Source organism: Crocodylus siamensis, chromosome 6 (assembly GCF_052110815.1).
Source record: "Crocodylus siamensis isolate JL-2025a chromosome 6, ASM5211081v1, whole genome shotgun sequence".
NCBI lineage: Eukaryota > Metazoa > Chordata > Crocodylia > Crocodylidae > Crocodylus > Crocodylus siamensis.
The window spans coordinates 46,710,193-46,722,340 of NC_143400.1; the positions used below are offsets into that span (position 1 = coordinate 46,710,193).

Sequence of the window (12,148 nt, forward strand, 5' to 3'; positions counted from 1 at the left end):
TGAAAATTTTCTGCAGGGAATATTTTTCTTTTCACCAGATTCAGACAGTTAATTACATTAATGGTATCTCAAAGAGTCAGGAATTAAATTTATACTCTTTAATTAACTCTTTATATTAATACCATAACAAATTTAATAGAAAAAACCAAACTAACTGGAGATGATACTTGTGGACTTTTTCTTCAACCGCTGATGCATTTGACCCATGTATGCCAGGATTCTTTTCTCATAATATGTCTGTTGATCTACCTAAGCTCTCTATCCCCTAATGCTGTAGAAACTAGAGGTCAAAGGCAAAGATACCTTGGTAGCCTCCAGTCACTCAGACACTGAGTTGCAAAAATAGCTTAAATCTCATTTATTTTTGCAAATGAACTGGGTTTGCAAGCTATCAGGGCCCAGAAGCTTAGAATCTGAAGAGAGGCAGTTTATTCACGTCTCTTCTTGTAGGGCTCCTGGGATGTTACCTGGAGCCTTGCACCACTCAGAAGCACAGGACAATAAGTAGATATTTCTGTAGCTCTTAAAGAGAAAGGAACCCTTGTAATGAAGTAGGCTAACCTGCAGGGTACAGGGCTTTAGGCCAGGATGAACAGCAGGCCAGTGGTCTAGCCTGCTGTTTTATGTGGTTTTGTAGGTGTTAATGAGTTAAGAAACAATGATTAACACCTACAAAACCACAGACTAAGGAGAGGAAATAATCAATACAGACAATCAACAGGCCCAAGACAGACATAGTTGCACAAGCACCATGTTACAGGTTTTGCCTGTCAGCACCTAGAGTTGCAGGGCCCCAGAACCCAGAATCCCTACACCTATCTTCTGGACAGCTGGCCAACTTCATGACTGCACTGGGGCTACCATCCCTGCAGCTTTCACCCCCCTGTGGTGTAACACATAGACACAAAATGAGTTTTGCTTTCAAGAATTTGAGGTGCAGGTCCCCCTGAACCCCTGCACTGATCTTCGTGAAATGTGGCAGGCTTTATGCTCTCAGCAGATGCTACCACCTCTGCAAGTTTCCTCCAAATCAGCCAGAAAACTACAAAGTTCTAGATATTTCATCGATTCCCCATTATACCCTATCACCGGATCTCTGAGACAGCTCTGAAGCTTTAGAGATGCTTGGGCCAGATCAAAGTGGGAACCCCATCTGGAGCTCTGGATCATATCATTGGCATCCAAAGCATCCGGATCCAAAGCTGGATCAAATAGCTGCCTACTTGCACAGGCCTAATGCCCAAAGATACTCTTTCCAGTTCTCATCAGATGTGTCCCATGTTTCTGGGATATACTGCTGAGGCAACCAGGGTAGTCCATCCATAAAGCCACAGACAACAGGCTTCATGCATTCTAACCTTTAGAAGCTAAGCAGAGCCTATACTAGCCTGCCCAGGCAAAGACTGAGGTACTTAATCTTAACGTCTGTGAACTTCCTTGGTTTCCCTTACTGCATTTCTGTTTTTCTCTGCCACCGCTTGATTCCAGTCTGAACTCTTGCCATATCATTATATCCTGGCTACTCTGGCTTTGACTCCTGATTCCATGTCTGATCCTGATTCCTGTCTCCATGGGAATCCAACTCCTGGACTTTAGGTATATATCAGGAAACCATCCCTGAGCTCCCTTGCCCCATCTCTAACAACTGTCATCTGCAAATGCTTATGGGACCTCACAGTTACCAGCAGGAGCCTGTCTGAGTGGATTGGTTTCCTCTTCTTTACATACTGGACCTCCTATTCTCCAATTACTTTTCTGTGATACCTTCTTAAATAACATGTTTCAAAAGATGGGGACAGGGAGATCTATGACTCAAATTTATTTACATCCTACCCCAAAATACAAAAATATAGAAATAAGTAAGACATTTCACACAGTAATGGTGGTGAATAATAAAAAAAAGTTTTTATTTTACAATCATTAACTAGGATTTTTTGCAACTGTTTTCATGATTGGGAAGTCATCACTGCACTTAAATATTCAACTGGAATTGTTACAACATACAATTAATGGATAGAGGAGGTTTTAACCTCTACAGGGAACCCATCAGGCCACTCACCAGATGAACTTGGGATTTCACTTGCAGGGTAAATTTAATACTAGTTTGCTTGATTATATTTCTCAGCTCAAGAATAGGAGGTTTCATTTGCATTCTTGTTTCATGTTACGGTTTTTTACAATAACCTTTTATGTAGTTCAGACACTAATCCTAATAAACCATTATTGGCTTATTATGTATTATATGTGTTTTTTCTGTGATTTTTATGGGTTTCTTAATTATCAAAACAGGCTTTTAAAATTATTTTTAGCCATAGCACCAGTGTGCCAGCACCTTTCCTTCTGGTTTTCCACAGTGACTCATACTCATTTTCAGACCTGCTGTTTTGGAGGATGCAGTCCTTCTTATAGAGCAGTGGCCCTATACTTATTAGGCAACAATCCTGAATCCTCATACATTCTACTCAAATCCCAGGAAAGCCATCAGCACTTTTACTTTTTTAATAATATGCCTTCATGTTAGCCCTAAGATAAAATCACCAAGATGTGCCAGGGACCATAAACATTTTATATTCCCAATTTTTGAGGGCCTTGAGCATTTCTAGTTTTAATGTGCCATTATCAGTAGAGTCACATATTAGATATTTTACCTTTGTGACTATAATCAATGTCAAACTAACCAACCTAAATGTTCTCAGGTACTATTTTATAGTCTTTTCAAATACTGGGACAAGAATAGCTGTCATCCAATCCTCTGGAAATTCCCTGTCTTACAACATATGTTAAAATTTAACAACAGGGACAATGGCAGACTTTCACCTAACTTATTTAAATTCTTTGTGTGATGTATTTAGTAAGTTATATTTCTATCCTGCCAACTATCATTATATTACCAGATTCCATGTAAAATCAGTAGCAAAAGTTAGGTTCCTAATGGATTTCATGGAATCTCTGAGACTTCTCTCTTTTGTCAGTTTCACTTTGTATGATATAACTTACGAACTTTAATTGATATTGTCATTATTATTAGATTTTTTAATTTTTTTTTTCAGTAGAAGGGATATCATTATTGAGGAGCTGATTCTTACAGTGGATACCTTTTTTTTCCTTTCTCAAAGAAGTTTTCATAATATTTACTATAAATTTTGAGACACTATATTAACTTATGTTCCTATGGGAGTTTGTTCAACAACTAAAAACTCCCCATCAAAAGATCTTGGTTCCTACTTCTCATACATTATGCACTGATCTTTTTGAACTCCATTGTCACAGAGAAATACAGCTGTCATGGTTATTTAGGAATAAATATATGGTCTTTCAAGTAGGTACAGCTTGATCCAGTAACATAACCATGTTGACTTAAATAGTCTCTGAGGCACGTGGAAATAAGTTCACATCCCCTGGCATACATTGCAAAAGGCTTTCTTCACCTCCCTGTTTCTAAGAGTATAGATGAAAGGATTTAGCAATGGTGTCACAATTGTGTTCAGGATGTTCACTATTTTGGTTAGCTCCAATGAATTCCGGGCAGAAGGCTTGACAAAAAGAAAAATGGTAGAGCCATACCATATAATCACAACAGCAAGATGGGAAGAACAAGTGGAAAAGGCTTTTTGTTGTCCTTTGGCCAAAGGGATTCTCAGTATGGCAGAGATGATATAGATGTATGAAAGTAGAGTAATCACACATGAGCCAAGGATGATAATCACTGAGATGATGAAAGCTGCTGTCTCAACTGTGCGTGTGTCTGTGCAAGACAGGACTATCCAGGAATCTATGCTGCAGTAGAAATGGTTAATGACATTAGGGCCGCAAAAAGACAACCTGCTGATCAGAAATGCTGGTACTGAGATAAGCAGGAAACCACACACCCAACATGCAATGGCCATCTGAGTAGACAAGGTGTTGTTCATAATAGAGCTATAGCGCAGTGGATAGCATATGGCCAAATAGCGATCATAGGCCATGATAGCCAAGAGGAAATATTCTGTGCAGCCAAATGAGAATATGAAGTACATCTGCAGAAGACAACTGGGGAAGGAGATGGTTCTGCTTTTCCCTAGAAAAATTGCAAGGGTCTTGGGAACAGAAGCTGTTGTGTACCATATTTCTAGGAAAGAGAGGTTGCAGAGAAAAAAGTACATGGGGGTATGGAGATGATGGCTGGTCATCACAAGGGTTATGATAGCCACATTCCCAATGACTGTCAGGATGTACATGAGAAGAAAGAGCAGGAACATGAAGATCTGCAAAGAGTGGGATCCAGGGAAGCCCAAGAGAACAAATTCCATCACAGTGCTTTCATTTGATTTTCCCATTCTGTCCTTTTACGTCCTGAAACCCATAAAGTCAAAAGAGAGAAATTACCAAAGTTGACCATCTATTTTTTCCTGGTGAGCTAAGGGATTATTCCTGGCACTTACATGCCCAGAGAAATTCTATCCTTAGGAAACTAGAACAATATCTCTATATATGCTTACCAACAAAGAATGAGGGATAGGATCTTTTGGGAGTTTAAGTATTGTATCTTTTGCAGCTGAATGTCTGGGACATTCATCTAGGACATCAGAGGACCTAGGTTTTGCCCCTTCATGCAGAGATGATTGGATTTGGGGAGTGGGGTCTCTCTCTTACTTCCAAGTAGAGCACTCTAAGCACAGATCAGATGTTACCAAATACCTTTGCTGGTGAACCTTTTGAAACAGTCACTAATATAATCATTGAAACACACAAACCAAAAAAAGGAGAAAGGAGAAAGCTTCTACCTCCCTAAAAGCAGCAGCCCAGGTGAGAAACTGGGCTTTTCTCCCTCAAAGTCAACAGTCACTTTGCCAAGCCATGCACTCTCTGACTTAATTGTATGCCCTATCCCCCATCAAGTGTTTCCAGTATATCTTGTGCTCATGGCTGCATACTGGACCAGTTCGGACAGAGCGCCAGAAAAAAGCAGGACACAATTGCGGACCTGTGTTGTGGTGGTTAGAGACCTGCTCTAACAAATCAGTGAAAACCCGAACTCCTGCCTCTGCTGGGTAAAGAAGGACTAGCACCCTGGTCCTTAATCTATCCTGTGAGTGTCTGAACACATAATTGTCCACATATGCAGAACTGTGTCCAGGCAGAGAATCCCTCTGGGCATATAAATGCTGCTAAAATAAATGGCCATTTACACAGTTGGGAAGGGTGTAGAATGCTAATTAAAATTACTCTTGCTTTCCATTCATGCACCCATCCATGTTTCTTTAGTGTATCTGAGCTAAGAGTAGAAACCACACAGTCTTCATACTTTCCTGATTAAAATATGAGAACCTATTCCTTCTGGAAAGTGGAATAGAGTTCTGGACTAGCCTGGCATTTCCACTGAAGCACAAGTATTTAGGTGTCCAGTTCCTCTGTGTAAAGAGTCAGAGTTGGGAAATGAACTTCCTAAGTTTCCTTTGACAATCCTGGCCTTTAAGAAAATCTAAAATCCATTTGCAGAACTGAGAGTACAACCCAAGTCTCCTGACTTGCAGTGTGTGTTCTTATTTTGACGTTGGCTTTGTGCAATGCCTAGATTTTCAATGTTTCAAAACTATATATTGTGTTTTTGAAGAGTGAAAATGTATATCAGTGTGTGCAATGCAGCAAGGAGCAAAATACCTTAGAGGTTCTCACACTGCGGTCCATGAACCACCACTGGTCCACAGAAAGGTTACAGCACAATTGAGAATATCTGTACTTGTAAGATAAGACTACTGATATTAAAATATGAGTTCTGTGCTTTGATATGTAGAACAAAAAAGAAAAGGTTTATTAAGTAGACCACCTTCAGCAATTTTCAAGTGGTGCGCGAAAAAAAGTTTGAGAACCACTGCCTTAGACCAACACCAATACATTGCTGAGTCACAGAATTACAGAGCAGCCCTTCATCATTTGCTGTTATAGCCTAGTGTCCAGAAAAGCAAAGAACATAGTTTATCCACACTGTCTTTGCTGTGTTGAATTTCTGGGGGCAATAGAAATGACAATTTGCAAACTCGGTTCCTCCACATTGCCTCACTCATGAGGCTGACTAGCTATGAAGAACAAATGTGATGATGGACAGCGGCATAATTTACAACCTCACTGCTTGAAAAGATCCCTTACTTAATTAAAAGTAAATGACTGCAGACAAAGCATGTCCTTTTTAACTAACCAAATAAATGCTTTTGTGGCACTATAACATTTTTAAAATAATGCAGGGTCACTCTCTGAGTCCATATACTGTGGTATAAATAAATACTACAATATAGCATGGGGAGGAAACTAATATCTTAGAGAACATACTTACATTTGGATAAATTTGCTGCACAGTGGTAACATCTTGAATTAGAAAGGTATTTAATTTGACAAGAAGTATCTGTGGAGCTGATCTGCCAACATTTATCATGAGTGGTTAATGTTTTAAACAAAATATTTGCTTGATAAATATACTAACCTTTAAGTTAGACAAAAGCCTTCGTCTCTAGAAATAAGTAACGTAATGCTTCTTTAATTACATAGTAAAAATGATAGAATAATAACATTCTCTTTCTCTCTTACCCTTTCAGAGTACATATTCTATATTTCACAAAGTAAGAACAAGAGGGCATTCGATTCCATTCAGAGTCAGAAAATGTAAAACAAACAAAATAAATCCTCACCCATGGCATTATTAAACCACAGGGACACACTGAATACAAGATTGTAGTAACAGCTCCAAAATAGGCATCTATATGTTTAGCAGGAAGGACCAGGCTATACATAAAGATAACAGACATTTTGTAGAAGGGACGTTGAAGCCCATGATTTGAGACTCAAACTGGTGTCCAGTTAGTAGAGATCTGGAATTAATTCTAATGCAAAGAGGAGAAGCAGGCTATTCCACAGTGACTAGTGCAAGGCTTTTACATTTTCTGCCAGAGCTTCTCGCCACACTTGGAGACATGGACAGGAAGAAACTGATCTTCCTTTCCTCCATTCTTCCCTGTCTACCCCTCACCTCTCTTTCCTCTTCCCTGTTTCTCTCTTCCTCTCCATAATTAGTACTTTGTCTTTCTGTTGTGTTTAATATCTGCAGTCTTTCTCTTCCTTTCTCTTTTCAAGCCCCAAAATGCTCCTTCAAAACTGCATCATGCAAAATATCAGAGTTCAGGGAAGAATGGTTTATTTCATCACTTCACAAGCTTCCCTTGAGGTTCAACCTCCAAAGAACCTCCCAGCAATGCTGAGAATTTACACAGGGTGTTTCTTGAGAAGTCACTGAAAGAGTCTAAATGGCTAGTGAGGAACAATGGTTTATGCTCCCCTGTGGCAGTGCTGTCAAAACATAAAGCAAACTTCAGATTTTTTACTTGTCCTAGACTTCTGATAATTCTCAGATTCTCTCACTTTCCCCTCTCAAGTTCTACCTAAAACAAATGGAAATTAAGGGGGAAAAGTCCATATTTCCATATTTGCCTTCGATTATGTCTTTCTCTCTCTCTCTTTCTCTCTCTCTGGGCTACCAATGTGTGTGGGGTGGCAGGGGAGGGGTGGGGGGGTGGCTGATTCAAAACGAGCACTGCTAAGACAATAAAATAGTAGTGAAGTTGTTCTGTAGTAAACACTGCAGAAAGATTACAGGAGGCCAGAATGTCTGACATTGCTGATTCCTAGTCAAAGTCTCTGGATTTATTTTGTGAATCATTTTTTCCACACATACCGGTGCTTCATTGCATGGTACCCTGCATCAACCTTGTAAGGGTTCCAGGGCACCCCAGGGTGCTGTGGCACCCCAATTGGTTGAGAATCACTGGTCTAATATAATCTACTTATGGGTTTCTAGCTGGCTATGCTTTCCTGACTTAGTCACAGTTTGAAACTGAGAACTAGGGCTGTATGTAGATGAAATGAGCGGTGTGTGCACAGCACTTTAATGTGGGATAAATACTTCTGCACCTCTTTAATGATGCCAGTGTTTTCATGCTTCGGTGGTGTATTGTGCATTAATTCCAGCTGCTGTAGGAAATTTGGTGGCGTAATGCGCCTTAAATGACTTGGGGCGCCCACATGCTGCCTCTACAGTTGTGGAGCGAAGGACTGGGTTCCATGCAGCTTCTCCCCACCCCTCCCTAGACTGCCTGCCTGCCTGAGCTGCGCAGGGGTCTGGTGGTTCCCTCCACAGCTATAGTGCCCCCTGGGACTGCCCAAGCCAGGTGCCTGTGGATGGGGGTGTGTGCCGCTACTGAAGAGGGAAGCAACAGCCTCTCCGCCAGAGCCCAGGGACCATTCTGTCCACTGGCATCTTGCCATTCCCTCCCCACTGGAAAGGCAATTAAGTCAGCAGGGTGTATGCATGTGACACAGGGGTTTTATCAGTCCTAAATTGAAGCAGTGTTTTTTAAAATCCACTACTTCAGTTTAGGGCCCCTGTTTTGTCTACACATGCCCTACAACACTCAGGCAGTATATATGTGTAGCCCACAACACATGTTCAGTCTATATGTGACAGTCTATGTGTGAAAAGGTAAATGGGTACCTGGTCTGGGGATGATGCTAGCAAGGGAGGCAGGAAGGCCCAACTACTAGTTTAGAACCTGTAATACCCAGATTCCATTTTCTGCCCTACAACCAGCATCCCAAGGGACCTTGGGAAAGTCAGTCAGGGCTAGCTTCTGTTACATGTGTTAGAGGGCTTGAGTGAACTTAAGTGCTAAACAATGTTTCCTCTAAGGAGTAGTGGTCTGTGAGCATACTGCTTTGGTTCCTGAACACGCCACTTAGATCCTGCCTCCCCCTTTCAGCGTAGTCTGCCAGTAAGCGTCCCACAGTAAGCGTGCAGGTAGGAGCGGGCAGGATTTGGACCTATGTGGAGCACTGTGGCCCTTACCCACCACCCTTCTCCAAGCTAACCGCTGCCCAGAGCAGCACAGCGGAGTGCTGTGGGGCAGCTATGGACTGGACACAACTGATTGACAGAACTGGAGGGGAGGTACCAGGGCTGGTGTGGGACACTTAATAAAGGTAAGCTCCTCAGTCCTTATGCAGGGCAGGAAGCGACTCCTTCCTGAGACAGGGCTGGGGGCCAGGGCTTAGGGCTGGCACGGGCTCTGCTGGCTTTGGGGAACTGCTCTGCAGGCTCCACCAGCTCTGAGGAACTGCTCTACTTCCCAGGCCTGACACCATGTGTCTCCTTGCTCCCTGAGGCAATGCAGGGGCATGGAGCAGTTTCCCGGACTTGGTGGAGCCTGCAGAGCAGTTCCCTGGAGCTGGTGGAGCCCATGCCAGCCCCCAGCCCCAGCCCCACCTCGCCTCGCCTCTGGGAGGTGCCGCTGCCTGCCCCACATGAGGAGTGAGGAGCTTACGTTCAGTAAGTATCCCTCACTGGCTCCAGTGCCTCTGCTGCACTCTGTGCTCACCTCCTTATGGGAAGCCACAGCCCAACTCCTCTTCAGGGAGAGGAGAATTAAAAAGTTACTGTGCTGCAAGATTTTTAATTGTGTGCGACCAGGCATGCGTGCAGCTTAGGGGAAATCTTCATGCCGAATCTTGTATCATCTTACTTGCCTTAATGACATATGCATAGCTACAGTCTGAGGCATTTACTCACTGTTAATGATTTTATATTCTTCTATGGCCAATTAGAATTACCCTGCATGCATGCATGCTGGAAATAAGCCAGGGATAGTAACCGTCTTGTGTTTTAGATCACAGTGTAGTGGTTAAAGCACTTGTCCAGGAAGAAGGAAACCAAAGGTCTAGCTCACCAACCCACCTCTTACCCACAGGAGTTTTGAATCTATATCATTTATATCCTAGCATAGTGCCCTACTGCCAAATCTCAAGGAAGGCATTACCCAGCCCTTTCTCCAACCTTCCTCTGGAAGTTTTCCCACACTGCATAGAAACAACAAGAAGAGTATGAATCATAGTATTTGTAAATCTTAGTAAGGGAGTCATTATCCAGGAAGGCCTGGAAGCCTGTGTTCTAGCCTGGGCCCCTTATCCCTATGGGCAGAAGATGTAAAAGTGAGGGCTGTACACCTAATTAATATTAAATGCAAGGTGCAATGGATCAGCTTCAAAAGGATGGCTGAAAAGGGTTTAAAGAACTCAGGTGATGATACTTTATCTAGAGACCAACTCACATACTCCATCCTTGTATCACAGACATCACATGCAACCTTGAAAGTGGAATAGACACTGGTAAATCCAGCTTCCATGGCACTGCTGGTATGCATTCAGTTTACCAATAGTGCCCTCCATCACTGTGTTCAGTGCATTAGTGTCTCCTGGTACTTCTAGATACCATGCAGGACCTGTAATGACAGATATGGTTTCACACTACCATGTACTTTACTTCAGTATTCTCCAGAGCACAAAGTACAGACCATGTTACATTTGATGGGTTTCATGTGTCTATGAAGGCATATTTGCCCTTTGAAGCACTTCAAAATCATCAAAATGCTCAAAAATTATACTTGTTAGAATGAGGTACCATTTAGAGACACTTTGCTTCTTCTTATATTTGTAAATTGGAGGAAGTATGACAGGGAACCCCCATGATCCTCCAGCATCACACTATCTTTTTGATTGGGTTTAATAGAGACAGTCATGAACAAATGATAAGTAAAGGAGGTGACAAATGTATCCAAAAACCAAATGGTGGTACTGATAGGAGACTGCATTTCTGGACACATAGTGGAAGGACAAGACAACCAAAAATAAAATGTTGATCTGGTTCTAAACTTATGCAGAGAACAACCTTCAATTCTAGAAGGTAGATCTTGGACATGATTCTGCCCAACAGGAAAGAACTGGTGGAAGTTGTAGTGGTGATGGTGTTGTATTACAGTAGCTGTAATTGCTTTATTCTGCTAATTGCTTTATATTGCTATTTTAATAATGAACAATTTAGCTATTAAGGTAAGATTAACCTTGTTATTATTGATTTTTATAATGTTTTAATCAGTTATTATTTTACTAGTCAACTGCCCATAAGACTGATAGGAGGAATGGGCAGGGACGGAGCCCCTCCCCCCACATCCAGGCCTCCTCCCCCTCACCGCTGCGGTGGGCCAGCATCTCCCTCCCCGCTCAGGCCTCCTCCTCCCCAACCCTTGGGCCCACTTGTCCTCCTCCTCCCCCCATGTCAGGCCCAGGCCCACTCCTCCCCTCCCACCACCATTGCCACTGTTTTGGCCTGGGTCCACTCTTTCCCCACTCCTGCCATGTCAGTCCTGCTGCTTCCTCCACTGCTGCCACATCGGCCTTGCAGGCAGCGATGACAGAAGGGGGGAGGCATGGGTTGAGGCCAGTTCTGGTGGCCTCACCCCCCTCACCCCACCCCATCCCACAGCATCCTGACCCCACTCCCCACTTTCGATCATTCCCACTTTGGGTGTTGACTTGACAAACAAGACCAATGCTCAGCATCAGCAATATCAGGTTTATTAGACAAGGGAATAACTATGCAAAAGTAAAACAAATACAAGAAACTAAAACAGGTGCAAGAAACTGTTGGTCCACACACATGCACACACACAAAGGTGACTGTGGGTTGGTAATTGGAGACTGAAATTGGCAGTGTGCAGTCCTAGGGGAAGAGAGGGAGAGAGAGATGAAGGCACTGCATTAGAGATGTGCAGTATTAATGCTAAGTCCAAGGGGAATGATATTTGCCAGAAGCACAGGGTGTGATAACTTCAGATAGCTGCAAGTGTTGGATATGGTTGTTGATGGTATATGGTGGTTACAGATAATTGACTGATTATGGATGAGATCGGAGTGGAGTCTGTGGGGTTAACAGGATATGTTTAGCAAAACGCTAGATATGGTGTCAGTTGCTCGCTGAGTCACAGGAGGGAGAGGAAGATGCAGGAGAGGTCCTGAGATTGGTTTTAGGGGTGAGAGGAAGAAGGACGGGTGTCTGTAGAACACAGCTGTGGTGCCCATGGGGAGCAAGGAGAGAGAGAGAGGGGCACAGACTTCCGCAGCACAGAGCTGTCTGTCAGGAGGGAGAGAGAGATATGCTGAAGGGAGAGACTGGAAAACACCACGGTGATATTTACCTATTCAAGTGCCATGGGTTGATGATCGATGGCCAGAAGATGTCATCCCGAGACTGGGGTCCAGAGGGGGTTGCTGGATGCTCCTCTGGTGGATGGCT

The 12,148-nt window shown here is 42.9% G+C and overlaps 1 protein-coding gene across 1 annotated transcript; it reads right to left on the minus strand.

The window, feature by feature from the left end:
* Nucleotides 1-3,389: 3,389 nt before the first annotated feature.
* LOC149862631 (olfactory receptor 6F1-like) lies at nt 3,390-4,316 on the minus strand. Its single transcript, XM_090054021.1, has one exon. The coding sequence runs from the start codon at nt 4,314-4,316 to the stop codon at nt 3,390-3,392; it is 927 nt and encodes a 308-aa protein (XP_089910147.1).
* Between the last annotated feature and the right edge of the window lie 7,832 nt (nt 4,317-12,148).